This window comes from Corvus hawaiiensis, chromosome 5, assembly GCF_020740725.1.
Source record: "Corvus hawaiiensis isolate bCorHaw1 chromosome 5, bCorHaw1.pri.cur, whole genome shotgun sequence".
Taxonomy (NCBI): Eukaryota; Metazoa; Chordata; class Aves; order Passeriformes; family Corvidae; genus Corvus; species Corvus hawaiiensis.
In genome coordinates this window covers 73166385-73193547 of record NC_063217.1, presented here as the reverse complement: position 1 = coordinate 73193547, position 27163 = coordinate 73166385, and the positions used below count along the sequence as shown (strand labels likewise).

Here is a 27163-nt window from a genome sequence, read left to right as displayed (position 1 = left end):
TTCTGAGGGGCTCCCCTGCCCTGGATTTAAAGGCAGCTCAGACCATGCTGGGTCCCAGGGGGTTGCCTAGATACCTTTCTCCCTTCTCTTTCTTCTCCTACCTTCTTTTCAAAACACATTATAAACCAGACCAAAACACTCCAGCAATGCCTTAGTAAGTGCCTTGTTGTGTCTGGGTAAGTTAAAGTTTGGCTAAGTTAAAGTTTACGAAGTTTAAGTTTGTGAAGTGCCTTACTTCGGGTGTTGTTTAAACCTTGCTGAGCGAGTACCTCGTTGTGCCTGCCTTCACGCTCTGAAGTCTGCAAGTCTGGCTGAGCTTCACAACCGCACGGCCATCCCCTCACATCTCCCAGTGTGACCCACAGGAAAGGACTGACAGTTCTGGTTTACTCACCATTCCTGGCACTGCCTTCCACTCCTCTTTACCTGTAGCTGGAAGAGTGTTTTGTCTCCAAATTTATGTCAAACTAAATAACAACAACAATACAACAATAATAATAACAATAACGATACTATTGGTAATAAAACTTTAAAAGTCGCTGATGATGCTAAAATTATCTTACCATTAGAAAATTATTTGTGAAGAGCTTTAAAATAAAACAGAGAAAACCTAGAAAAGACAACATTCTTCTGAAGAATAGGGCTGGCCCTCCTGAAGGTGTGGCTGTCACGAAGACTAAATCAGAGTTAGTATTCAACCTGCCTTTTCCTTGTGCCCACACAGAGTGTGGAGAAAGCTTGAGACAACTTTAAAAATCGTAAGTAAATGCTCCCCACTGCTACCTACCCAGCCTTGCCCCAGGTCTCTTTTTCAGTGTTTACCTATCAAACCTTGCCCGAGACTGGGCACGTAACATATTTGCAGATGTAAATAAGCTGTGAAATCCTGCTGGGAGGGTGTATGAGCCACTGAGAGCTCTGCAGACGGAGAGTGGGGTTTGAGAGCTACGCAGCATCCCCACAAACCAGAGACCGTTGTGTCGCCGCAGTGAGAAAACAAGGGCTGTGTGAGAGCAGACACTGTATTTTCATGTCAGGAGCACTTCAGCAAAAAATTCAGGAATGCAGCTAAACTGTGACCATTTTCTACCCCCCTCAAAGCCAACTTTTGCCCGCTACTAGATCAAATTATCAAATTCATTGGAAATGTACTCCCACTGTGTACTCTACAAACACTTACTCCTGTGGCACATTTTTTTAACACACAGAGAACTGATCCACTGTTCCGCCTTGCACCGGTTACTTTCGAGGACTCCCATTGTGCCTGAGAGAGAACAGATATAGATAATTATAGAATACAATGTTGCCAGAGAATAATGTTCTCTGGCTGTTTTGGTCCAAGGAAAGCCAAAGCCACCGTAAAACTTTCAGGGAAAAGGGCAGTAATTACTTCTATGAGGATAACACTCTGTCACACTGCCTTGCTGCTATTACGCCAAAATAAATTAATATCTTAGTCTCTCCATATATAGTTTAATCTATACACCTAATTTTGGCCTTTTTAAAATTACCTTGGAAAATGAAATGTATTTCCTCACAGATATGAATTTTATATATCACATTTTGGAGTGTAATATCTGAAGATGTTATTCTCATTTCTTTTAAGGACATCAATGGCACATTTTAAAAAAAAAGTGAGAATTTCGAGAACATCTGAGTTCCTGATTACTCACTGGATAGTGTGAATGTGAAGAAAAGCTAGACAGATTTCTAAGAAATTAATTAGTCATCTGAAGGACCACACACCATGAAAAACAATGATGACAATATTAAACACTTTTGCAGATACACACCATCCTTCTATAATTATTATTTACATGCAATTATCCAAGAAGTCCATTCTGTGTTCTCCACAGCATATTCATTGCAGAAGTAACTCTAAGAGCGGCCTGACTGGTTTCTGTGTTTTGTTAATGGCAGCTTTACTTTGCTTTACAGCTTTAAGTATGCAGTTTGCTGGGTTTTGGCAGTATATACCTGCAGTTAGTTGCCTTTTGATAAGGTCAGGAGGTGCTGGAGTGCTGGACAGTTGGATTTCATTCAGATTTCTGTGCGCACTGATTTTAGGAATGCTCAATTTTTCAATCATAATCCATTTCTGTAACTTCTGAGTCAAGAGACACACTGCAGAAAAGCAGGCTTATTTGAAATTTTACCAAAACACATTATAGCCAATCAACAAATGAATCATCAATTTTACTTAACATAATTCATCTTGAAGCCTGTATGTGTGTGTGCATTTTATCAATTACCACAGATGACCAGGAATGTGCAGCCAGTCCATGCATTCATCATCCATGCAGACACCTTGGAAAAGGGCAAACTTTGAAGCATGTCTCAAATGATACCCGTATTGGGAGAAGAAATTCTGTTTCAGAAGCAAAATGTCATAAAACATCCCTGCACCAAAAATAATAGTAATAAAACAGCTTACTTGAGTTTGTTTAAAATAAACTAGGCCAGAATTGCTATCTTGGACGAAAAAAGAGGCAGACTACTTTTATGAATGCCATAAAAATAAACTATTTTAATAGGTACATAAATAAAAGGTTTAAAGTAGTGTTTTCCCCCCAAACATCAAGATGGCCTAGCTTCTGTAAAGAAACTGAACAATATTCATGTGACTCCTAAATTAAATAAACCCTTTGTTACATTCAAAACCACTGGAGGCAAATACATAATGCAGTGACGCACCTGAATTGTTCTCCTTCCTCATCCTAGCAGTGTATACAGTATTTCCTTGGTTTACAGTACTCTGAGGATATGGATCTGTTAAATAAACTCCGAATGACAGGATGGAAATAAAATTTTAAAAATCGAAGTTGAAAGAACCCAAACAACCCTGGCACCCACAGGGGTACCTTGCATCAGGCAGGAAGTTTTAATGGAAGAGAAATAAGGATTTGCTGTAAAATAAATTATATCTTTTACATATTGTTGTATAGTTATCTTAAAATGTTTAAATATTACATTCACTTTGGCGATGTGTTTTTGTCTGTGCCTGTAATAAATTACACGTGGTGTGTGCTCGCTGGTCATGAGTTTTACTGCAAATGGGGGGGAGCTCAGCACATCTAGGAAATGTTAAAAATATTTCAGGTTTATTTAAAATGGACAAAATCTAATTTAAAGCAGCCTTTCCTCCTATCGTGCCCCCCTCTCCAGCACCTCTAGAAAGTTACCCTGATGGCTTCAGTTTTTGCTGTGTTGTATCAAAACGTGTCACAGGTTGATGACTGACACTTACTGACCCACAGAAGTTCTCAGGTTTTGTTTTTCCTTTCTCCCTCTGAACCATCTGTCAGTTTGAGAACATCTGCCATTAACATCTCCATGCTCTCCAAAGATTCCATCTAATTAAGGCAAGGAACCATCATTTGTCCATAAAAGCTAAGTTTCCTGAAACAAGATGTTATCGCTGTTGTTATCTGGAATGTGTCGGTGATGGGTGAGGACCGCTCATCCTCTGGAGGAGAAAGTCTGTCACATGGTCACTCAGAGTGTTAAGGTACCTTGTGCTGGTGAAATCAGAAACAAAATTAAAAGATGACAACTTTCATCCATAGTGCAGAGCTGGAATTTCTAGTCTATTCCATCAGAAGTTCAAGAAGTTGGGCCAGGCTAACTCAGACCTGGCCAAGGAGCCTGTTTAGAGTTTACCCACCAGCAAGACGTGACCGGCAATGAAACGACTGCCCCTTTTTCTGATTTGCTTTTTTCTTGTTCTTGCTCTTCTTCTGCTTATTCGCACCTTTGCTTTTATCTGATTTCTTTTTCTTTTCATCCTCCTTAAACCACGGCCCCCAGACTCCTCCGTTGAGCTTGGGGTTACTGCGAGGGTCCTTGGGCGGGTAGCGGACAGGCACCGCTGTCTTGTTGAACTGCGAGAGCCTCCGCAGCAGCTGCTTCACCACCTCTGGGTGCCTGGCAGACAGGTCCACGCGCTCATAGGGGTCGGCCGTGATGTTGAAGAGCCACACGGTTTTCCCGGCTGACCAGGAGACGCGCTCGTTGTGCCAGCGGTTGGGACCCGCGTTGCTGAAGGCCTGTGGAGGCACCCAGTCGCTGTATCCCGGGTTTCCCGTCAGCAGTTTCCAGTGATTCACTCTGATGGCAGACTGGATGGCAGTGTTCCAGATGCCATAGCCAGCGGCCCAGGAGCCGTTCTTGGCTTTGGTGTAGATCGGGTCGATGTTGTGCAGGATGTCCACCCGCGGGGAACGCCTGCCCTCGCTGATGGTCTCCCACACATCGTAGCCGTCCAGCTGGATGTCTTCATCGATCTGCCCCTCCGCCAGGGTGATCAGCGTGGGGAACCAGTCCGTGATGTGCACCAGCTCCTTGCACACAGATCCTTTGTTTTTCAGAAGGGGGCTGTGCACAAACCCAACAGCGCGGATACCTCCTTCCCAATAGGTGCCTTTGCTTCCTCGGAGAGGCCAGTTACTGCCTCCGGCCATTGGCTGCCCACCGTTATCAGAAGAATAAATGATAATGCTGTTCTCGTAGTAGCCATACTTCCTCAGAGCCAGGGTCACATTATTTATGGCCTCATCCAAGCAGGCCAGCATGGCTGCGTATCGCCGCCTATTGATGTTGTTTATCGAGCGGTAATGTTCAAAATACCTGCCCGGTGCCTGAAGAGGCGAATGGACAGCTTGGTAGGCAATATACAGGAATATGGGTTTCCTGGGGTTATGAGAAGCCAGGATCTGCTGCACTTTCTGCGTGTACATCTGTGTGGAGTAGATGCCATTGTCATGGTCCCAGGCGGCATTGTCGTTCTCATACAGGTCATAGCCGCATATCCCGGGGCTGTCGCACTTGAAGTGGGTGTAGTAGTCGCCGCTGCCCAGGAGCGAGCCGAAGAAGGAGTCGAACCCCCTCTGCGTGGGCATGCACTCCCTGCGGTAGAAGCCCAGGTGCCACTTGCCCACCATGTGAGTGGAGTACCCGACCTCCTTGAGCTTCTGAGGTAGCGTGACGTTATCCAGAGGTAAGCAGTTGGGCTGCGTCGGCCGGATGATGGAGTGCTGCAGCCCCGTGTGGATCTGGTACCTGGAGGCGGGAGGAGACAGGCATCAGGCTGGTGGAGGAAATGCTCAGGTGCAGGGACACCCTAATCCTAACAGAAAATATTCCTATGCCTGCCACAGCCTTCTCTGTGCCTGTGTGTGCTGCTTTCAAAGACCAGCTTGGTCACACTATCAAATCTTTCCTCGTCTCACTGCTGCATGAAACGTTTCCCCCCATGATCTGAGCTACTCAAAATACCTACAAATACAGGAGCACAGGTACTTTGAGGCGCCCTTTTTTCCTCCACATGTATCCATTTAACAATGACTATAGAAAATTACGTGGATAAATAGAATTTTTACAGTGCCTCGTAACTCGCTAACGGTGAACGTATCTACAGCATATAAAAATGCTGGGCTTTGAGTGTGTAAGAGCAGTATGTTTAAAGGATGGGATAATAAATTCTGCAGTGCAGTACAGGCTATGTGTAAAGAATACATATGGCCTCCATATGATTAGAAAATGAATCCAGCATGGGCAGCAGTAAGTATCAAAAATCAAGGGCCAATATATTTATATCAGTTTGTCACTAAAGAATAGACTGTAACAGCAGATAGTAAACCAAAGACAACTTCTCCCTGAGTGTGAGAATAGGTTCCATTCTCAGCCATGCATAGAACAGCCAGGTCCACCAATACTGCGTATCTCCCCCAAAACCAGTTTTTATTAATTTGTGGTTGCAGGAGTTGGGGCTTCTTGACATATTCTGCTGGTGTTGTCAATCTGATTGGCCTCCTGAGCTATCTAGAAAATTAAAACCATTAGGCTCTGCCTGTCCATAAATAACTTAAAGTCTGCTTTCATATGAGGGCTTCCTGGCCAAGATCTTCGAAGGCGCCATAGCTGTCTTTAATGGCTGGCAATCTGTAAGGATTGTGTAACTCCCATTTAATTCTGGAGCTAATTTCCACGGAACCAGAAGCTCCGGCCTCACTAATTGCCTGCAGAAGCTCTGGGTGTTGTGCTGCTCTGGACCCAGCGTGCTGCAGCGCTGCTGCTGTGCTCTGCCCCCGCTGGCCCCTCGGCACAGCATTGTCTCTGGGCAGGCTGGGGACCTGGAGCCCTGCCACCCAATTGTCCCCAAACTCACAGGCTGGTGCTGACAACGCAGGAGATGCTGCAGGAGAGAGTTAAAGCACACCCTGAAAATTATGGGTTTCTGGGATCTACACTTTGCTTTTGTAAAAGAAATGTCATGCACACACAAGTCCCACGTCCTTCCCAGGGTTCAGCTGCAATAATCTCCTCTTAAAACAGGTAAACTACAACTAGGAAAGCCATGCAGTGCCCCATACTGGAGCTCATTCCGTGTTTGGGACTACTGAGGGAACTATGTCCACAAGGCATTTCATTTCCTTCCCCTTCTCTTTTCTCTGCCTTGTTAAATCCTTTCAGTAAATTCCCATTTTTTGATCCAACTGGAAAAGTCCTTGTCTCCATCCGGCTGTTTTAGTCAATAGTTTCTGCTTTCTTAACTCTGACAGCCTCCTCGAACACAAGGTCAGCCCCCAGTCCCAGCTGGGCAGTTTCTCCCCTAATAAGCTAATTTTGCTGGAGGTCAGGATTTTCTCTAAAGGGATCCTGTTGTGACAGAGACCCTTCCACCCTTCTCCTCTAGAAACTGAGAAACTGGGCCTGAGGGGAACAGGACACAGAATGTGCAAAACACTGCAAACCAATTTGCCTCTTGGCAACGCCTGCACAGAAAGCATGATAGTCCCACAATGTTAATTCCCATCAAGAATTCCTAAAGCACCATGCAGATTCCCCAGCGAGGGCTTTTCAATTAGAGATTGAAGCACGAAATTCCTACACTGTTAATCTGACAAATATCGAAGCAAAAAATATCAAGAATTAGCCTCAGTCATACAGGCATTCAGCAGTGCATCTTGTTTCAGCAGTGCCCTCAGGAAGTTATTCAATATGCTGGCAACAATGCACATAGAACATATATCCATCTATATGCACATACATTCCCTGCTGCTGCCCTTTTGCAGGAGACTTTGGTGTGTTTCCCAGATGTGTGTGTGTCTGTGTGCTATTTTTGGCATGGCTGTGCTTCAGAATATACCTATAGGCACACAGACAAAGAGACACATTTTTATACTCAAATGTGTAAAAAGGGATCTGCAAACCAATACATTTAAAGTCAAAATATTTCAAGTGTAGAAATGCTTCAAAGAGATATCAACCTCTGATTTCAGAAGATTGTTCACCATTACAAAAATGGTCAAGATTTGTTCACTTTTCTGCATGACGTGCCTTTCTAATTGATCCATGATGTTGCCAATATTTCTTTTTCAGTGAAAGTATTTCATTTTCAAGGGACTTGCAGAGCATTTATAGGAAAGCAAAGTAATCTGAGCAGAAAACAGGGATGATATGGAAGCAAATGGCATTAATAGCAACAGGAAGTGTGTCTCAAAAAGACTGTTTTGAAACTGTTCTTAGACTGTGCAAGAGGGAAAAAAAACTGACCCAGGCAAAACATAAAGGGATTAAGAGGCAGATGCTGATTTTGGGGGAATTCTCTAGCAGAGAAAGCCATGAGCTTACCAACTGCCATGAAACCTCTGTGAGATACATCCTATAGATTTCATATTGCTTCCATTTTTTAGAATAAATAGGTTGAATTTAATCCCAGACGCAGAAAGCAAGTTAGGACTATGAACAGTCTGGAATTCATTATTACAATTTCAGCACTACTAACCAGTGAAATCTAAGCAAATGCTGAGAGGCCACAGAATCTAATTTCATTGTTTTTTAGACTTTGACCTTCATGGGCATTATTTACATAAAAGCAATAAACTGGTTAGAGTCTGTATAAAGAGTAGGGGTTCAAGACTTGGGAATACTTTATATGCATGTGCTGTGCTCTCCTTCTCCCCACTCCTCTGAGTTTCTGGATCACAGGTGTCTCCTTTAGAATACATGAAATCTGAAATTTGAAGAACAAGGAACTAAGTAAAATTTGTGCGAAATGTTCAGCCAATAAGACGCACATCGAAAATTAATTTCTCCTTGCTACACAGGGATGGCTCTTTGTGCATTTTCCACTCTTGTTTTTGTTTTCCTGGTGTGTTATTCAGATGTTCACAGTAAACCTACTGTGATAAGTGTTGCAGCCAAGGCAGCTGCTTGGTGCTGGCTCACTGACACACTGAGCTGTTTTCTTGTTTGTAGGGGAAACTTTAAAGCAACGGCCTCCCTCTGGGAGCATCCTTATGACTTCATAGCCCTTTGCCTCTTGGATGCTCAGAGAAATATTTCAGAGGATTTTTTAAATAAATAAATAAATAAGCAGATTATGAGTTGCTGAGTATGAGTTCATGACACCCCTTTTCAACACGAGCTCCCTTCCTGTTTTAGTTTAGAGTGACACAAAGCTCCGGCAGTGGCTTTCACATCGCTCCTACCTCCAGTCTCAAGGTGTAGAGACCATTAAGTTGCTGAAGGTCAACTGTACATTGAAGTGCCGGAGTGTTATGGATGTAAAGCACCACGGGCACACTGGAGTCAATGAGATCTGAGCCTGAGGAATGTGCCAACAGTGGGAGGCTTCACTTCCCCCTTCTGATGCCCTCAGAACTGAATTAGTTTCCAGCTCTCATCCGCAGAGCAGGAGATCGGTGACAGAATCTGTGCACGTTTTCACTGCTATTCCCCCGCAGCAGAGAGCGGGACTGAAGGTCTGTGGAGGGGAAGAGATTCTCCTGGCACGCCTCACATCCCCTACGCAGCCTCACACATATGTAGGCCAAACCAGCTTTCCTTAAAAAATCTTTCCCTAAGGAGTTTTCTATTGAGTGTTTTCCCCCTTAACTTCAGGGTGGGTTCTGCACTGAGGAAGAAGCTGGGATGTTTCTAATTTCATAATGAGCATGTACAACACTATTGATTTCAAGCTCTCACAATTTTTCAATACTGCATTAATTGTCTTCAAACTGAGATTCTTTTAAGGCTCACTGAAGATTAACAAAGAAGCTCAGTTGGAAGTTTCTAATTTCAGGAACTTTTGCTTGCATAGCTCTAGTTATTACATGTGGAAAATGTATTTTTATTATGCTTGCTAGCTCAGGATATGTTGAAAAAAATCTCAATTTTTAAAATAATAAACTCTAGTCTAGGATTTAGAAAAGAATATTTTAAATAAAAACCCCACATGTGCCAGGAGTTGCACAGAGAGTGACAGCACTGAGGTCTGCGTGCTACATAAATCAAAAGGATCATTATTGACGATTGTGCATTTTCTTGTTAAAAATAATAAAATACAAGGAGATACCAGTCTAGAACGTAGATTTAGGGGTCACTAAAGAACAGTCTTTGACACCTTACCTGAAACTACTTGTATAACACAACAGCTAAAATAGAGGAATTCCAGGTGAGTGAAAAATGGAGAAATCTGTGATCTTGGGGGCTCCCGGTTCTCAGAGGTCCAACTTACTGAGGAGAAGGACCCCAACATTCTATTTGTCACCAGCAAATCATCAGAAGTAGGACGCAATCACCAGTAGGAAAAAACAGACACAATGTTTTATAGCAGACTCAGGCTTTAGCATGGAGCCCACAGGGTCTACATGTTTGGAAAAAGCTGTTCTTTTGGGCAGGGATGTTCACTCTCAGTCACCTCAAAGTTGTTCTGAGTTCTGTAAGGTGCTTGTGAGGGAAACAGGAGATGTTCAGAAGCTCTTCTGCTTTCAGTCTTCCACGCAGGCTGGTGAAGAGCAGGGCAGGGGGATGCCAATCATGGGCATGTTGGATATGGACCAGTGTGAAAAAATCACACAAAAATGACTCTGCAGCAGAAATATCTGCCATAAAAACGAAATGTTTCATGCTGATTATGCTGAGGTTTTTAAACCTAAACTCAGAGTAAAGCTGGAGAAGGGGTGGGTTGATCCAGGAGACACTGGGGCAGAGCGTAGAGCTGAGCTGATTTAAATGAGATGCATATAAAGCCATCACAGCCTGACATGACTTGCTTCCAAGCCATCAGCAAGTGCTGGTCCCTTCAGACTGATGACAACAAAGTCAGAGTGAGTAGCCACAATGCTTCTCTCTCACTGCTATTAAGTCAATTTGCTGAGAAGCAAAATGTCTCCTAAATGTTCATGTCCTTCTTATTTCCATTCTTTTCCTAAGAGACTGATGACAGGTCTTGACTTTGCTGATTTCCAACTGCCAAGCTCCCACGTGAGCCAAAGCAGACAGTGGCACCTCGGCACTCCTTAAGGAAGCACATTTGAGTCTCTGCTCTGGATAGGACCGTGTTAAACTATGCCCCATCTATCCCATTCCTGCAGTGTTTACAATCTATGGCAACTGCGTATGACCCCATGGGATACACTTCTAAATGCCAGCATAGAAGTTTTCATGCAACATAGTCTGCTCAGAGCCTATCCCAAGGAGCCCTGAGCCTACACTATGTAAGTGCATAGTTCAGCTTTCAAAAATAGCAGAAAAAGACAGTTTTCTGTATTGAATCTATCATTCATTATCTATCACTTAACCATTTTTATCTTCTGGCTGATGACTTGGGAATTTTGGTGAAGGTGGGTTATGAGTGTAAATGGATCAGAGAAGAAAATGCAACATTAAAGACTAAATGCAAACTCCAAACCTTCACAGACTTTCACTGTGTCAGCCCACACAAATCAAACCTGAAGTGTTCACTCAGACATACACACACACTCATTTCATCCTCAGCTCTATCCCTTGAATTTTTATGTGCTTATAAATCAGAGCAGAAGAAGTATCTACTTCTAAACCAAGTGTTTACATAAAAAAATCTAACTCACATTATTTACTGTTTTATCACTCTGGCAATGCTATTGCAAATATGTCATTTGGAAGATTCTGTATCTTGCCCGACTTTCAAGTTTTTCATTGTCGTTTTAAATCAGTTAAGGCTCTTCCATCAAATTCAGGGAAAGAAAAATAAAGTAGCAATTTACTTGCAGAGTAATAATGTTACCAGTTTTGTTCCATGACCTTTTCCCAAGGACCTACAGGAGTTGATGTATCCTTGTTTAACCAAATGCGATTTGGATTTTGATCTCAAAATGAACTCAACCCCAGAATCATTTCAAAATTCTCATCTCACACCAGCGCTGCCATTTGGTCATTTAAATAATGTCCTTACACCCCAATATTATTTATCCTGTGAAAGGGATTTTTATCACCTGACACCGAGAAATGCTTGAAAACTGGGGAGCCGCGCCACAAAATGCTGTTCTCCATAGCTCTATGTTTCAACAATTTTGCATCTCCAGGATATGCACCAGATCCCCTCTCTTTTATCTTCCCAACTCCTGCAGATGCAACTGGCACCCCAGGAGTGAGGCAGAGCTCAGCGAACAGTGGGAAAGCAACTGCTGTCTCCAGAGTTGTGAGCTTTAAAGGAAAAATATCTGACTATGGGACCAAGCTGGGAGGGAAAAGAAACAGAAACCTTCATCTGCATTTCCTTGGGGTTACTCTGCCTGGTTCCAGAAGCTTGAACTTTAAATCACCCTCCACATTAAGCTACAATTAGTATTTTCATACACTAATTCCGATTTTCTACAAAACATTATTAAACTGGCAGCCTATCTGCTACTGACCTTTCCTATCACTGAGGCAATTTATCTGCTCCAATGGGAGGACAGCAAGGATAAGGGAGAATGTGGGAACTGGCAGCAGCTGGAACGCACATGTGTATATGCAGCTATTGCTTTTTTTGCTCCCAGTTTGCTGCAGCTGTGGAAACAGAGCCCAGCGTTTCCAGCTTTATCACTGTAATTCATTTAGGAAAAAGGGGGAAAATGTGTGATTGCATAATCGGTGCTCGCGGTTTCATGTCTACATGGGAGTGACATGGAAAGAAAACAATTCGACTAAATGCTTTGCATGCCAACCACAAATTCAGACCTCACCACCAAATTCTGGGCTCTCAGCAACAACAGATCCCAGCGGATATGACACCTAATCACCACGTTACAAGGGAAAGAAACCTAAAATGACTCTGTGATTAGCTAGAGATGAATTTTTAGTCCTGCTTTGGTCATTTTTGCAGGAGAAAAAAACAGAGGAAAAGGAGATAAATGGAGTTTAAAAAGTGCATGCTGAAGAATCCCCCCCTCGGGTACTCCCAAAGTGAGGCTGGAGCAGGACCAGCATGCCTGCTGGACAGGGACATGGCATATACCAGTTTGTAAAGCAGAGATGCCTTCATTCCAGCCTCTGCTCTCTGCTGTGCTGGGGAGAACAGCACACCAGAGTCTCCTAACATCCCAGATTAGTCACTGTTACAGACAGGGCAAAACTTCCAGGTGTCTCATTCTGTCTAAAAGAATATATTAATTGCTAATAACACAGGTGTTTTTATGTGACCGAAAATAAAAACCTGCCATGTACATGTGTGAAATATTTTCCACCTAATTCTGTGACAGTTTAGGAAAGCTGGTTCATCTTCATACAGGAAGAATTTATTCAGTGACTGCACCTAAGGGACGTGAAAGATATTTATTATATGGTTGCCTTTCATAAGAAGACATCTCTCATAAAAATGGCATACTTGATGGCAGCCCTTAAGGTAGCAGCCAAACAGTTATTGTCTTACATTACTCTCTAATTAAAGTACTCATTTTGAGCATTTAGTACCATTTCTGAATTAAAACTGTCCTTATCTATTATTCATACACCCAGCACTTAGAGCCTATATCAACCCAAATGCTGTAAAATGACCTTGAATTGACAGCAAGGACGACTGAGGGCACAATGACAAGATGTAAAATACAGGTTAACAACTACGACATGACGGGCTTATATGGCATCATTTGAGAGAGTTAATTGCTTTATAATCAAAGAACATTATGACATTGAAAAAAAAATTAGGACTATGTTCTTCATGCTTCAGAGCCATCTGAAGTGTTTTAGATACCTTCACAAGCTGCAAGCTTTGTGACAGCTGTGATTTTTTATTAACCACTGAACAACTACATAAACACACCATTTCTGAGTGTGACATTGGAGAACATCGTAGTTCCACTTCTTTAGTGAGCATAAGTGTATCACAGGCCATTCAGTTTCTTTTGAATCCTTGGATAAGTTTTAAAGACAGCGATTTAAAATGAGAGATAAATTATTATTGTGAGAGTATGATGATCAAGTGGTAACACCCACAGCCTCCCTTTAGTATTGATAATAGAAATATTATCCTGCTCTGTGAGATGCTGCTCTCAAGCTCAACTGTCTCCAAGATTCTATTACAGGACAGAGAACAGATTCTGCACCCCTTAATCAATATGTACCGATTTAAATAAAAGGATAATTCCATCAATTTCAACTGAATACGCTTCTACATAAACTTTTGCTCAGAGTCATCAAAGTATCAAAATGAGTCTATGAATTAATGCATCAAACTCCTTTTTTTCATGTGGAGGTTCATTGGGAAATGCTGATTAATTAAGAAATATTTGTGGATGATTATTTCTGTTTCATCTCAACTTTGTTATTCTATTTGTTCTCACTTAATGCATTCTATCGCATAACATCATTTTAAAACGTGTACATGTGCATCAAAAGGAAATTATTATCTCTTCCTTCATCCCTGGTGTATCGCACAGCAAACCAAGACAGCAGGATACCTGGTGTAGGTCTTTAGAGTTTAATTACGCATTTCAACCAGTGGCATTTGATTCTGCTGCATATGAAATGATAAGGTGTTACTCAGTACTGAGTGTGTAATTCACTTAAGCAACCTAAGTTTAAGTTTTACAGAGTCTGCAGTGCCCACACAGACCCCTCTTGTTTAAGGTCTCGTTCTTGGCAGCGAGAGAGTGATGCCCATTACTGCTGTCCCTACAGGTATCTTGAGACAGACACCACCCACAATTTCTTCATGGCACCCCAGAGTAATTTTCCCAGAAAAGCTACAGCCCTGATAATATGAAGAACAGCTTTATGGGGACAAAAAAAGACCCATTTTGACTCTTCAACAATATTGCTGGTTTTCTGGGCTGACACGTACTAGCAACAGCAGTGGCACTGAATCATTAGGAAGAGGAATAACATTGCCTTGAAAGGGAGGGAGGGCTGGGAGCCAAGAGATGCTGTCTTCTGGGTTCTGCACAGTTTTCAGCCTGAGCATCCCCACTGACCTCCAGTTCTTTTGTCCTTCTGACACTTTGATACCAGTTTCTGAGTTTTTTGTGTTGCTCATCCCTTTGAGCAGGAATGGAGCTATGTCTGTCGCACAACACAGCTAAAGCTCAAAATGGGCTTTTTAGTCCTGATAGAAGATGTGGCAGGATGCAAATGAGCCTCACCCTGATGCTAAACCAGTTTGTAACTGGACCTGTTAAAATACAGTGCTTACAGGCACCTACTTATTTACAGTGATTGCCAGCAGTTATGTATGAGTTCTGTCACATATTGCTGGCTACTGGATTTTCTTTCTATTGCCTGATTCACCTGAGAAATATATTAAAATCCCTTTCTCAGAACTGACCACAACATGCAAGTTCGGTTTTGATCGAGACAAATGCACTGTGTACGGTTTCTAAAGAAATAATGGATTAAGATAATGAGGTATTGCATTAACCTGGGTCCCAGATGACAGGTTCTTGACTGACAACATGGGGAAATGGAACATCTTTGTTTACTCACAGGGGAGATTCCACATAGAAAGGAACTGCTTTCACTGCCAGTATCTGAGTGGATGTAGGTGTGCTGTTGTAGCACAGGGAGAAAGAGTGGAGAGCAGCGTTGCAGGGCTGTCAGTCAGTTCTGTGACAATTTTTAACTACCACATCAGAGATAGTACACACTGTATAGTACAGCATTAAAAAGTGAAGTAAAATGTCTGCATTCAAAGCACCATAAGTTGGAACTCAAAAGGAACAAAGCAACTTCAGGAGGTACGTGACCAGCTCACTACAACCCATGGTTGGAAAAGACCTCTAGGATTGAGTCCAACCAGTGACCTGAAAATGCCAATTCCACCACTAAACCATGTCCCTGAGTGCCACATCTACATGTCTTTTAAATCTCTCAGGGGTGGTGACTTGAGCTTCAGGTGGTTCCAGAGCTTGACAATCCTTTGGGTGAAGAAATTTCTCCTACTATCCAACCTAAGCCTCCCCTCAGCACCACTTGAGGCCCCTCCCTCTTGTCCCGTCACTAACGGTACTTGATGAAGCTCTGTGGTGCACCACAGGGAGGTCTCTGCTCCTGAAGCAATGGATTTGAGTTGCTACCTTTGCCCCCTGCCCAAATTAGGCAAGGGCTAGGAGAAATGTAAGGCTGCTCTGTGGAGCAGCAATGCAATGGAATTGGAGAACTCTCCGTGTCACATTTGATGGTTGCAAGACACCATGGCACGGACAGTGCGAAGCCCCCTCGCACCACCCTGCTGCATTTCTCCCTCTCCCTCAGCCTCCCACAGCAGAGAAGGGAACAAACTGGAGTTAATATGGGACAGAGGTTAACAGCACATCTGTTTCTAGGCCACTGTGCAATGAATAATGAAGAGATTTGGAAAAATGCTTCTTTATTTCCCTCCTAAATCCGGCTTAGCAAAACAAGTAGTGCTCTCTTGGATGTCACTGCCGCACTCCCTAATCTCTCCTTACTCTCATTCACACTGCTCCTCACTCACATCTTGCTTTGCTGCTTGCATTGAGGCAGTGTCCAAAAGCCTCACAGGAACTGGGGCTGTGGTGCAACATCCCTGGAAATAAAATGGAGCATGAAATAGAGGAGGGAATGGAAACAGGTGCCCTCTCGCTGCTGGTCCAACAAAAATCTAGAAACAGAGTCTCTTACATGTCTAGCAACTATGTATAAAAGCAGACAAAGCGTACATAAAATATTTGCTATAAAATGTTAATGTATTAATGAAGCTGTGCCTTATTTAAGATGCTAGTAGGGGATTTTGATCCCAGACAAAATACCACAAAAATGACTCATGTAATGGAGTGAGCTGGGTAAGAGTAAGTGAGGTGTAAATGGGACACACACAAAGTTTTGGCAGTGTATGCTCAACATATCCAACAGCTCCTAACACATTAATGGAACCTAGGCAGAGATACCATCAGCACCGTATGCTGCCTTCTGTGGGGCTCTCTCCCCCCCGTCTGAAAACATTTATTTAATAGAGTGATATCAGCATCCCATACCCTGTGAGAAGGGATTTAAGGACAAACACCCCCTGGAAAATGAAGATTACACTTTAAAGATTAAAAATAAAATTCTGATTCTTTGAGAAACACTAGTTGTTCAGGAGAAAAGGAAACACATTTAGCATTTATCAGTGTGTGATTCATTAAATAGCTACAGAGCTCTGACTTGCGAAGATCCCTTTGTATGGATAGAGCTTCTACACCTGCTTAAATTCCTTGCAGACATATGAGCTTTCTTGAATGGGATGGATTTAAACAACTGGCTGTTCTTGAACTAATGTTTAAGTGCACTTCCAAAGGAATTTTAGAAATCACTCTGTATTTTTTACAGCTAAAGACACAAATAGGGATTCTCAAAAAGGTCCCTCAATCATCATGAAATCAATAAAAGTTACAGGAACTAACAAAAGACCACTGATTCCCTATCTGCATTATTAAGCTTCCCTTAAAAAAAATCTGGTCCTTCAAGATGAAAAGGACATGCTCTGTTTTCTCAGAGGTGCCAAACTACAATTATCATCATCACAGAAAAGCAGCTCCTACATATTTGGTCTCCAACCCCAGGGCTTCTGGAGGGAGCCAAGCATTAGTTGGAAAACATGACAGCAAGATCATAACCCATCCATTCTTCTGAAGCACAATTAACTATGTGGAACATTACTCAATCAGTGGCAAGTAACTTGTGGCTTCCAAATCACTTACGTCCTGTCCAGGTTGTGAAATTATGGATTTCAGTGGTTAATAATCCTGGCAATAACATCAAAATTAACAAAATGGTGTACTGCCAAACAAAGCATCATCATTTAGAATCTGTTCTCGTTATTTTCAACATGGGGATAGAAATTCGGAAATTGTGGGGATTGTAAAGAGAAAAGTGGGAAGGAGAAGAGATAAGAATCAGGCATGCTTTGCATCTGTCTTGAGTGAGGAAGCTAAATATTTCTTTCCTCTTCAGGAGACAGGAGGGTTAAGGGAGGAACAAATGAGCCCCACAGCAATTTGCTGACATTGTGTAGCAGCATCTGTGCTGCCACACCACAGAGAGGTGACGAGTGGTGACACCACCACAGAGCAGTGTCTGTGTTCAGGGCATGGGAACATGTCAGGAACACTGCTGGAACTACATCACATCTGCTCAGCTTTGTCTGCAGGAGACTTTGCCATTCCCTAAACAAATCTGCGGGGTGTAGCTCCAATGGGTCACACAGGAGACAAGGAGCCAGAGGAAGCTGAGAACCCTCCAAGGAGCCTGTCAGCTCACTGGGTGACAACATTCTTATCTCTATTGTCCCATTTGTGACAGCAGTGTATAACTTGTCCCACCAAACATAAATCAACATCCCTGTGTACAGTTGTACAACTTATACACAGTAAGTCATTACCAAATTTGCAAATATTGTCAGAGCACTGGCAGATCACCTCACCAGGTTTCTCACAGGAGTGGGTGCACACTATAAAACACATTTTCAACTTGTTCTACCAACGCGCCCCTGCAACTTAACCACGCTGCCCTGGTTCTTCACAAACTCTCCCAGTTGGCTTGTTCAATATTCAGCACTTAATATATTCTGAATTCTGGTAATCTGGTTGCGTGACTGCAGAATTCCTCAACAGTCCATTTCATGCCCAGCTTTTCGTGAGCCATGCTCGATAAACTGCAGGACCGACTTCTTTGCTATTGTGTTAAAGTCAAGCATCTGATTCTCAAACCCAGGCTTAAGCCTGTGTGCTCAAAATTAAAATGCAGGGGAGGTGGCTAAAGAGTCAGCAGCAGCAGAATGGGAGAGCAGCAAAAGGTCTACAAAGCCTCTGCTTGCATTCCTTGGGAGCCAAGAGTCTGGGTTAAATATGCATTCTGGCTCTGACCCGGAAGTTTCTCCCGAATTTCTCATATAATCTACTTCATCAAGAGGGAAGCAGTGCTGATGGCCACCTGGGGGAAATGCAGCCACGTCTCCCAGTAAGGATGGTGACTGCCGCACCACGCTAGGGAGAAAGGAGATGAAAGAAAGAAGGGGAAGATGAAAAATCCATAAAAACCACATTAGAATCAAAGTGGAACTTAGTGATTCCAACAGGGCTTTCTCCAGTGAGTACCATTACCCAAAAGTTTAAATTAAGCCTTTCATTATTTTTTTTTTACATTTTCCTCTAGAACTTTCAGTCCATAGTATTTTAGACATAGAGCCAATATAAGATCAGTATTTTAAAACCAAATAAGACACTTATCTAAAAATCCAGATAAATTAAAAAATCTGAATGACCATATCCAACGACAGTGTAAAGGACACCATGAGCCAGCTAACAGACAACAAAATTTCCTCTCAGGTTTTTATTGCCTGGAAGTTCAGATTTTTTTTTTCTGCTGGGAGGGGTTGTGGTGTTTTGGGGTGATTTTCTTTGAAACATCATTCAAATTTAAACAATCCAGTATATTTTCTGATGTCGCTCTCCTCCTTCCCCTTTTCCCTTGCAAATTACATTACTGTAGCAAAAAGAACCCGACAACAAAATCCTGTGGCAAACTAGTTTTCTGCAGTTGGTCACAGTGAGCATAGCTTCGACATGATGCACCCATCTGGAACAATAGAATAGCAAAAAACTGAATTAGTGGATTTGAAATGGCAGACATCCTGGGATAGTTGTGGAAAAGCCATGGCTGGATACACTTTCTCCGGAAATATGTAAGCTCAGTTCAGTTGTGGGATGGGAGAGGAAGTTTTCTGCTGGCTCTTCATTTTTTGGTATGTTACATAAGCTCCCTTTCCTCTTTACTTTTATAACAGCACATAAATATTTTATGAACTATAGGCCTTTGAACTGTGTTGCTCTGACCCATTGACTGATTCTCATTTGCCTCTCTGAAATTGCATCTCAAGTGCTTTGAGAAATGCATCATCCTGGGCTGTCAAATAAAACCCAACATAAACCCCACAACAGTAATTCTGTTTGTTGCCAATGCTACAAGTCAACTCCAAGGACTATAAATTTCCACTTAATGTTAATAGCGAGGTTGCTGGAGACATTGGTATTCTGATATATTAAAGGCATAAAGTGCACACAGCTCTTAGTTCATTCTTCATACGCCTTTAGTTAGCCACCCCCAAACAAAAAATAAGAAAAGGAAAAAGGGAAGAACAGCTCCTCTTTCAGTGTGGAGTAACATAAATCCTGATTTTCACCAACAAAATAATGGCTAGGTATGTCTATGGATCTTACTGCACATCTGGAATTATCTCAAGGTGCCAGTGATACCCAGGTTGTTCCAAGGCAAGCTGAGGCTAACATCTGGTGCTTCATAAAGTGCACAAGATTTCCTAGTATTATGGAAAAGTAAACATCTAATGTAAGACATTTAACACAGCCCATGGAACTATCCCAGTCCCACGCTGCTAAATAGCCCTGCATTGACTACATTTTCTAGAATCCTCCAAACTCTTCCAGTTCAGGAAAAGCGCCTTTGTTTGGTTTTTTCCTTTCCCCTCCACTTCTTCTCATCTCTCTTCATTCTCATTCCTGTGAGATGAAGGATGAAACCCCATGCTCGAAAATACAGCCAATTGCAATTCTAGGATCTAAGCTGGAAGGATTGGTTTGACAAGGAAATACCTCCTTTTCTTCTGAGATTACCTGCATTCCCAGTACAGAGTCTGAAATTGCTATTTCAACTCTTTCCCAGTTGGACTCAGAATTAAGATGTTAGCTTCACCATGATTTAGAGCATTTGCGTGTGGACAAACCTCCTTTTTATTTCATTTGCTCTGGAAAAAAACTCTCATCAGTATTCCTTTTGAGCCTATAAATATCCTTTGCATCAGCCACATTTAAAGATTTTATGTGCTGGAATAAAAGCCTCTCTGGGTCACTGGGGTTCCCTACTGGGGCCACGGAATCACGGAATGATTTAGGTTGGAGGGGCCTTAAAGCTTATCCAGTTGCAAGCTCTGTGCCATGGACAGGGAACCTTCCACCAGAGCAGGTTGCTCCAAGACCATCCAAGCCCTATTATCACCTATATTATAGGTAATAATATAGCTAATACAGCTAATACAGCTGCAGATATTCTGCTGGTAAGAAACACAATACTGGAGCCAACAAAATAAAAAGCTTTGTATCCTGCCCATCCACTTGTTTTTCTTTTGCTTTTCTAGCTGGAAAAAAACATTTTTCTTATTTCCCCACCTTCTCTTGGGAGGAAAAAAAAGAGAAGAAAATTCTCATTCTCTCCTCAAATCTGCAGTTTCCAAGGTGTGTTATTGAGACAAGAAAATGCAACAAAACAGCAATTTGACAATGGTTAAAATTTTCAAGTGCCTGACTACTATGGAGCTCTTGATTAGCTATAGATGGAAGAGACAGATTTGAATTAAGTAGCTAAACAAATGGAATCACACGAAGCACACTTTGCCTTCTAATAAACCCCCAAAATACACACATTATTTCATGCTCTCAGCAGACAGAATGATTTCTCCCACTCACTCCCTCAGGAATGTGCTTAAAAAATTCCACTTCTCCCACCCTAGTAACTCCTCCTTCAAAATTCTTCCCAATTATGACCATGGTTTCAGCAGCTTTTTAAAAAGCCGTTGATGGCCTTTCAGTACTTGCAGGTAGTTTATTTTCTTGAAGAGAAATGACAGAAATTAAACACTATGCCTGTACATTGCAGTTTTCCACCCTAAAGCAAGCTAACAGGTGAAGTAGCAAAAAAGACTTTAAGACCCAAGAAGCTGCAGTGTCCATGGCTCAGGGTCTTACGGTGACAATCACAGTTATAGAATCATGTTCTCCTTCCCAGAAGAACTTTTGCTGTTGGCTCAGGCCCAGGTTGGCCTCTTGCTTGCCTGGCACTATCATCCACCCACCCCAATTAAGACATGGTTTCTCTCTTCCCTCACTTCCTTAAATAATGAATTGATGAGGTGTGAATTCAGAACAAGCGGTATCAGCAAACACACACAGCCTGGGCACGCTTGGTTTTTTTGGCACTAACACCCAAGTGCCATAAATAGGTTAAATCCTCTACTGCAGTGAAGGGAAGCAATCTGTTCTCTCCCTGTCATGTTCCCTGCTATGCCAATCTCCAGTTGTACCACATGGACACAATCCCAACAGGGGACAGAAAACGACAAGGAACACACAGTTCAGCTGCGTTTAGGATTTCCTGTCTTGCTGCGGGTGCACTTCTCTGTCTTCCATGTATTTCCTGCCTTCAAGCACCTACTCCTCACCTAAGTGAACTGTCTGGGTTTATTTAGATTTATTTAACTAAGCAAGTTATTCAAGAAAATCCACACTTTTATTTCTCCGTGGTATATCAAATTATAGATTCAAGGGAATGACATTCTGTGTTTAATGAATTATGTCTGGTTTAACCATGGCAAAACCATGTGTATTAAATAAAATCTTGTAAATACAGGCATCACTGGCTCCTAAATTTAGGTGCATCTAGGTAACAAATTAAAGATGTACCAATGTAAAAATACACTAATGGAAAATCACAGAACTAGAATCATGGAATCACAGAATGTTTTGGGGTGGAAGAGACCTTAAAGATTACCTGGTTCCAATGCCCCTGGCATGCCAGGGCCACCATGGTCAGGGACACTGAGCATGTTACATTCCTAGTCCCTGATGCTGATGGAGCATCACTGGCTTGACAGAATAGAAAGGCAGAGGAAAACATGGAGCACACTTTCCCACACAGGTTACATACAATCACCCAGCACAGGGTGGCAGATGAAGTACAGTCCCTGGCTGTCTTTGGCAAAAAGAAGAAAATAAAATAATAATTTTAAAAAATTTAAATTATGCAAGAACCACTGAAATAAGTCTTTATTTATGCTGAGTTTTGTGGGGAGACAAACTGACTGCAATTGAAGCATTGCTGTGAAAGCCCAAGTTGCTGAAAGATTTCTTTAAATAGTGTTTGCACAAGAAAATATTTTCAGTTTGGATGAGGGCACTACAGACAGACCGAGTTTCTCTATGGCATCAGCAGCTGATAAGCCTCGAGCAGACGGCGGAGGGGAAATATTTTAATTCCATTCCTGCTTGGCCAGTGTTGTACCAGCACCACCTGTTTCAGACACTTTTGCAGAGTGGTAATATTTGCAAGTGTTTCTTCAAAAATGTCCAGGATCCAATTCCAATACACAGGACTGTTTTGACACAATTTGTCATCCACTCCCAAACAGAGCAGGCTGGGAGCACACTTGTTCCATTTGCTAAATTCAAAATTTCTCTTGTGCAAGCCAAGGGAATTAGGCTAGACAAGGGTGGGGGTTTTCTTTGTACACTTTTGCTGTGTTTTTTTAAAGCCAACTACTCTGGCCATGCACATTGGTTGCCAGAAGACTGAGTTCAAGTGGGACAGCAAATTTACTTTCCACAGAAGAATGGCTGAGCAACAGACCTTGCCCTCCCCAGTAATGCCAGTTTATAAAAAGAAACTGGCAAATTTTTTTTATATATGATCTTTTATGTTTTATTCTAGCAAGGAACTATTTTTCTCCCTTCTTCATCATAATCCCTGTTTTTTTGGCAAGGAAGAAACTCTTATGCACAAATAAGAGCACGCATGGTTTATTCCCAAAACCAAAATCCAGTTCACTGATAATGAGTGACAATTCAGTTCTGCTGGACATGATTCAAAAGCGAATAAAGGTCATAATTCTAATAAAAACCAGTATTACCTATAGCAGAAGAAACACCTGGAGTGTGCCTAATTGGTCATCTCTAATCTTTAAAACCTAGTGAAGCCCCAGCAGTAATTTTGTAGGAAATGTCCTTGATGTTAAACACCAGATATCTACCCCAAAAGACCTGAAAGCTTCAAATGATCTTTTAAGAAACTGTCTTTGTATGTCAATGTCCATTAATTCATGAAATCGGTATTTGCTCAGCAGAGAAATAAGAATTTTAAAGAGCACAAATGCCCTTGTGTTTTTGAATACAGGAGCTGTACCTGCCTATTAATTTTCTGGCCCTGCACATGACTTACCAGCAGCCTGATCTGCAACATAGACCATTTTTTGTGATGAAATATAATCCAGCAACTTCATCTTTTACAACTTGTAAAAGACAAATCCTTCCTTGCTCACTGTCCCAGGTCCACAATCAAGATTCAGATCAGGACAGCCTGGATTCCCAGCTTGTTCCAGTCTTGTCCTGCTGGCCTCACACAACACCATGGCTACAGAGAAGGCTCTGTCTGCTCATTTGGGAAACTGCCTGCCTCATTTCTTCTGAGAAATACCGAAACAAATGAAGATGGAACAATCAACCTATTCTTATCCGTATTTAATACCTGCAGATGACATCCAGTAACACTCCAGCAGAGCAGGATGCATGGACAATGGCACGGGTCATTTGACATTGGAACGCCAAAACTCGAGATCATTATTTTGTTTGATGAACCAGAAACACAGAGAAGGGAGAGCAGAACACCTCAAAACCAAATCAAAACCAAAACACACGAACACCCAAGACTCCAAAAGCCCAAGGCTGAAAAAGACATCACAAAAAAGACATTTTACTGTGAGGGTGGTGAGGCCCTGGCACAGGTTGCCCAGAGAAGCTGTGGCCGGCCCATCCCTGGAAGTGTCCGAGGCCAGGCTGGACGGGGCTTGGAGCACCCTGGGATAGTGGGAGGTGTCCCTGCCCACGGCAGTAGGTGGACCAAGATGAGCTTTAAGGTCCCGCCCAACCCAAACCATTTTATGATATGCCCATATGATTTCTTTAACCAACCCAGAAAACTTATTTGGCAAATTCAAGTTGTAAAATGAAAAATTTGGAATAAATATATTTAAGCTGCAGGCTTTCTCATTCTTAAAGTACATCTGTGAGGAATTAGCAAAAGCAATTGGGCTAATTACATTTTGAGTGATTATTTTCATTGGGGTTATGAATATATGTTTAAGGTGAAATTTATACAGATTAAATTCCACTACCTGTTCAGACTGTGAATTTGCACTCATCAAACTGCTGCACTGCCTGCTGGAGAATTGAAATTCAAAAGGAAATTGAATTAGAGGAATAACCTGAATGGAAGAGGAGGCAATTCACTTACAATAACCACAAAGTAGTGCTTTTGGGGTGGAATAATCAATGGCACTAACTCAGTTTCTTGCAGAAAAGAAGATCTGGGGCTTGCTGGTAGCCCAGGTGAGGGTGAGTCAGCAATGGCTTGATGCTGTGTAAAAAAACTTTGTCTTATCGGGACCTATACAAGGGCTTAAGGAACACATGACATCCTGCTTTAAGTAAGGCAATAAAACACAGATTTCCCAGGTCTGTTAGAGGAAAAGAAAACGCATTTGCTTCGTATCCAAACACTGAGAAAGGGTTCAGAGCTCCAACCTGGCCATTATCCTGCCATGGAATGTTGTGGCTTGTGTGCGCCTCGCCCTGCACTGCACAGAACGTGGGAGTTCTCACAGGAACAAGCCCATAAGGATGATCAGCTTGGTTTAATTGGCAGATCACAGCTCAACTGGTAAAAATAGTACAAGATCTGTTGTTCTTGTGACATTTCCTACCCATCAGCAGTGGAAAAGCCTCAAACCCTCCTTGATAAACAGATGCTTTGCCCAGATTTTCTGCTGAGGTAAATTCATGCCAGTAAAGGAGTTAATGTGCAGCCTTCCAATTACTCAACTGTGAAAATATTTTAGTAATTTTGGGATTGAGAACAAAATATCAAGGCAGGACTGGTCTAACTTTTACTGGAACATTGCGTCCTGTTCCGGATGACACTTTTCAATAAAAAATAGGACCAGATATAAAAAGTCCAGAGGAGAACATTAAGACCCATCAGAGGTATATAAACCAAGATCTGTGTGGAAAGATGGAAAGAACTGAATTTACGCAGGCTGTAGAATGGAAAAGCAGAGATGTGATAACAGACTGAGATGTACAGGAGATTTATCACCTTTTGTAGTGAAGTAAGTTCTTCACTTGAAAATTGCCAAGAGATCAGAGGCTTAAACTGCAGGAGGGAAGATGGAAGTTAGACAGTTCAAAAGTTATATAACCCAAATTACAGCTAAGACTGACTGGGGAAAGTGTGGACATCTCTGTTGAAAGTTTTTAGGAACAAGTTATTCCCACATACTTAAATAATATTTTTTAATGATTTCCTAAAGAAGCATATACTAGGTAATTTATCAGGATTTCTTAAAACTTTGTTTTCTCAAGTCTTCTGTGGACACAAAGCAGCGAATGCCTGTTTGTTTCCTCCCTTCTGAACTGACCAGCAGCAAGCCAGTCAGCTCAGGAGCCATAAAGGGAACCATCCGGAGAGCACCATCCAGTGAGTCCAGCTGGGATTCTCTCCTACACAGCCCATAGGGCTGTGCAGGAAAAGAACTGGATCCACAGAGCTCAGCTGAGAAACACCAGTTCTCCAGCAGCACATGGAGAATGTGTACCCAAAGCACACAGTTCCTCCCGCAGGAGCCGAGAGCAGCCAGGCCACCGCAGAGCCCAGGACTCTGCGGGCGGACAAGGAACATCTGCTTTCCTGGAAACACCTTGCTCTCAGAGCAGCCTGCAAACCCAAGTGCAGCACATTTCCCTGCACTGCTAGGGCAGGCTGGCAGTAGCAGAGAACTAAATCCCAGGGCTTGGAGTAAATCAAGGAAGCGCGGCTTGGTTTGAATAAAGAGGGGTGAACTTAAAAGGTGAATAATCTTGCCTATATATCATACCACATCGCTTCTCATATCATGTCATATCTAGTTAGAAATCCCTGAACTCTTTCCAAGTGCCTTAGCTTTGTTTCTTTTCCAAACACTCTCGGGAGCAGCACAACCTTTCTAAAGTTCCTTCTCCTCCCAGATAGTATCACCTCTTCTCTTCCAGTTTAAAATGTAATGCTGATGGAAAGCTATATGATACAAAATGAAACATTTATTAGAGAATCTCCTTTGACAACAGGCTTATAAAGTGTTTTAAAATATTTTTAGAACTGCGCAAGGAGTATTACCTTTTATACCCCTTGAAGTGCATTTACAACTGTGATCAGCTATAATTAATCCAGCTTTAAAATACTCTGATAAGGCAAGTATAAATATTATTTCTTTACACATATAAAGCTTTATGCATGCCAGTAACTGATTAACAGGAACGTAAGTTCTGTTTGTAGCTGAAAGACACATGAAGCTGCTCTTCAGCAAAAAAATACCTGAAGAATTACAGAACTAAAGGACAGGGTAAGACAGTGCTTTCTTGTGGCTCTTCTTCTGCCTGGTGCTGGTGACAGGATAATGGGGAAAATGAAGAGAATGAATTTAAGTCTGGCAGCTGAATTGACTTGCCTTGGAAGCAGAGAGAAGACTCCAAAAGGACATCCTGGTGGGCTGGTATCCAGGAAAGCCTGGAAGAGGTTTGGGAGGCTGCAAATGTTTAAAACTAGCTCTGGAATGACCTGAAAGGCTTGAGTGTTTTCTGGGGATAGTGGGAAAAAGGTCAGAGAGGCATCCTGAAGGACAGGAGGGGAGGGTTGCACAGAGCACCAGTATTACTACGGATAGAGTAATTTCCTGTGGTTTTCCCCTAGAAGGACAGGAGGTTTCAGAAGGAACTGGCAACCGGGTCAAGTTAATAAATAGTCTCATTTTCTAAAACACACACCTACATTACCAGAGAAACACAAACCAGGACAACTTTCTCCAGGTTAACTGGGGAGGAAAGGGATGGCTCACCACTTTCCCCTTGGGTGATGGGCACCCTCACCCCACAGGAAGAGTTTCTGGGGGGAACGAAACCTGGGCAAACAATCACAAGGTCAGGAAATAAAATCTTGGTTGTCTGACCGACTACTTGAGTTGATCTTCCTGCTTCTGACGCTAAATACATTTATTACGAGGATCAATAATTTGTTAAGGAGCAGAAATGTCCCCCAAGTACCCCCAAAACCC

The 27163-nt window shown here is 42.3% G+C and overlaps 1 protein-coding gene across 2 annotated transcripts in view; it reads right to left on the bottom strand.

Moving 5' to 3' along the window:
* Positions 1-2507: 2507 nt before the first annotated feature.
* The window catches only part of ARSJ (arylsulfatase family member J), a 50710-nt gene continuing 26054 nt past the window's right edge, over positions 2508-27163 (bottom strand). For both annotated transcript variants that reach the window (XM_048304372.1, XM_048304371.1), the window contains exon 2: positions 2508-5058. In XM_048304372.1, coding sequence (XP_048160329.1) covers positions 3657-5058 — 1402 coding nt within the window. In that variant the 3' untranslated portion in view covers positions 2508-3656. The remainder of the gene's footprint in view (positions 5059-27163) is intronic.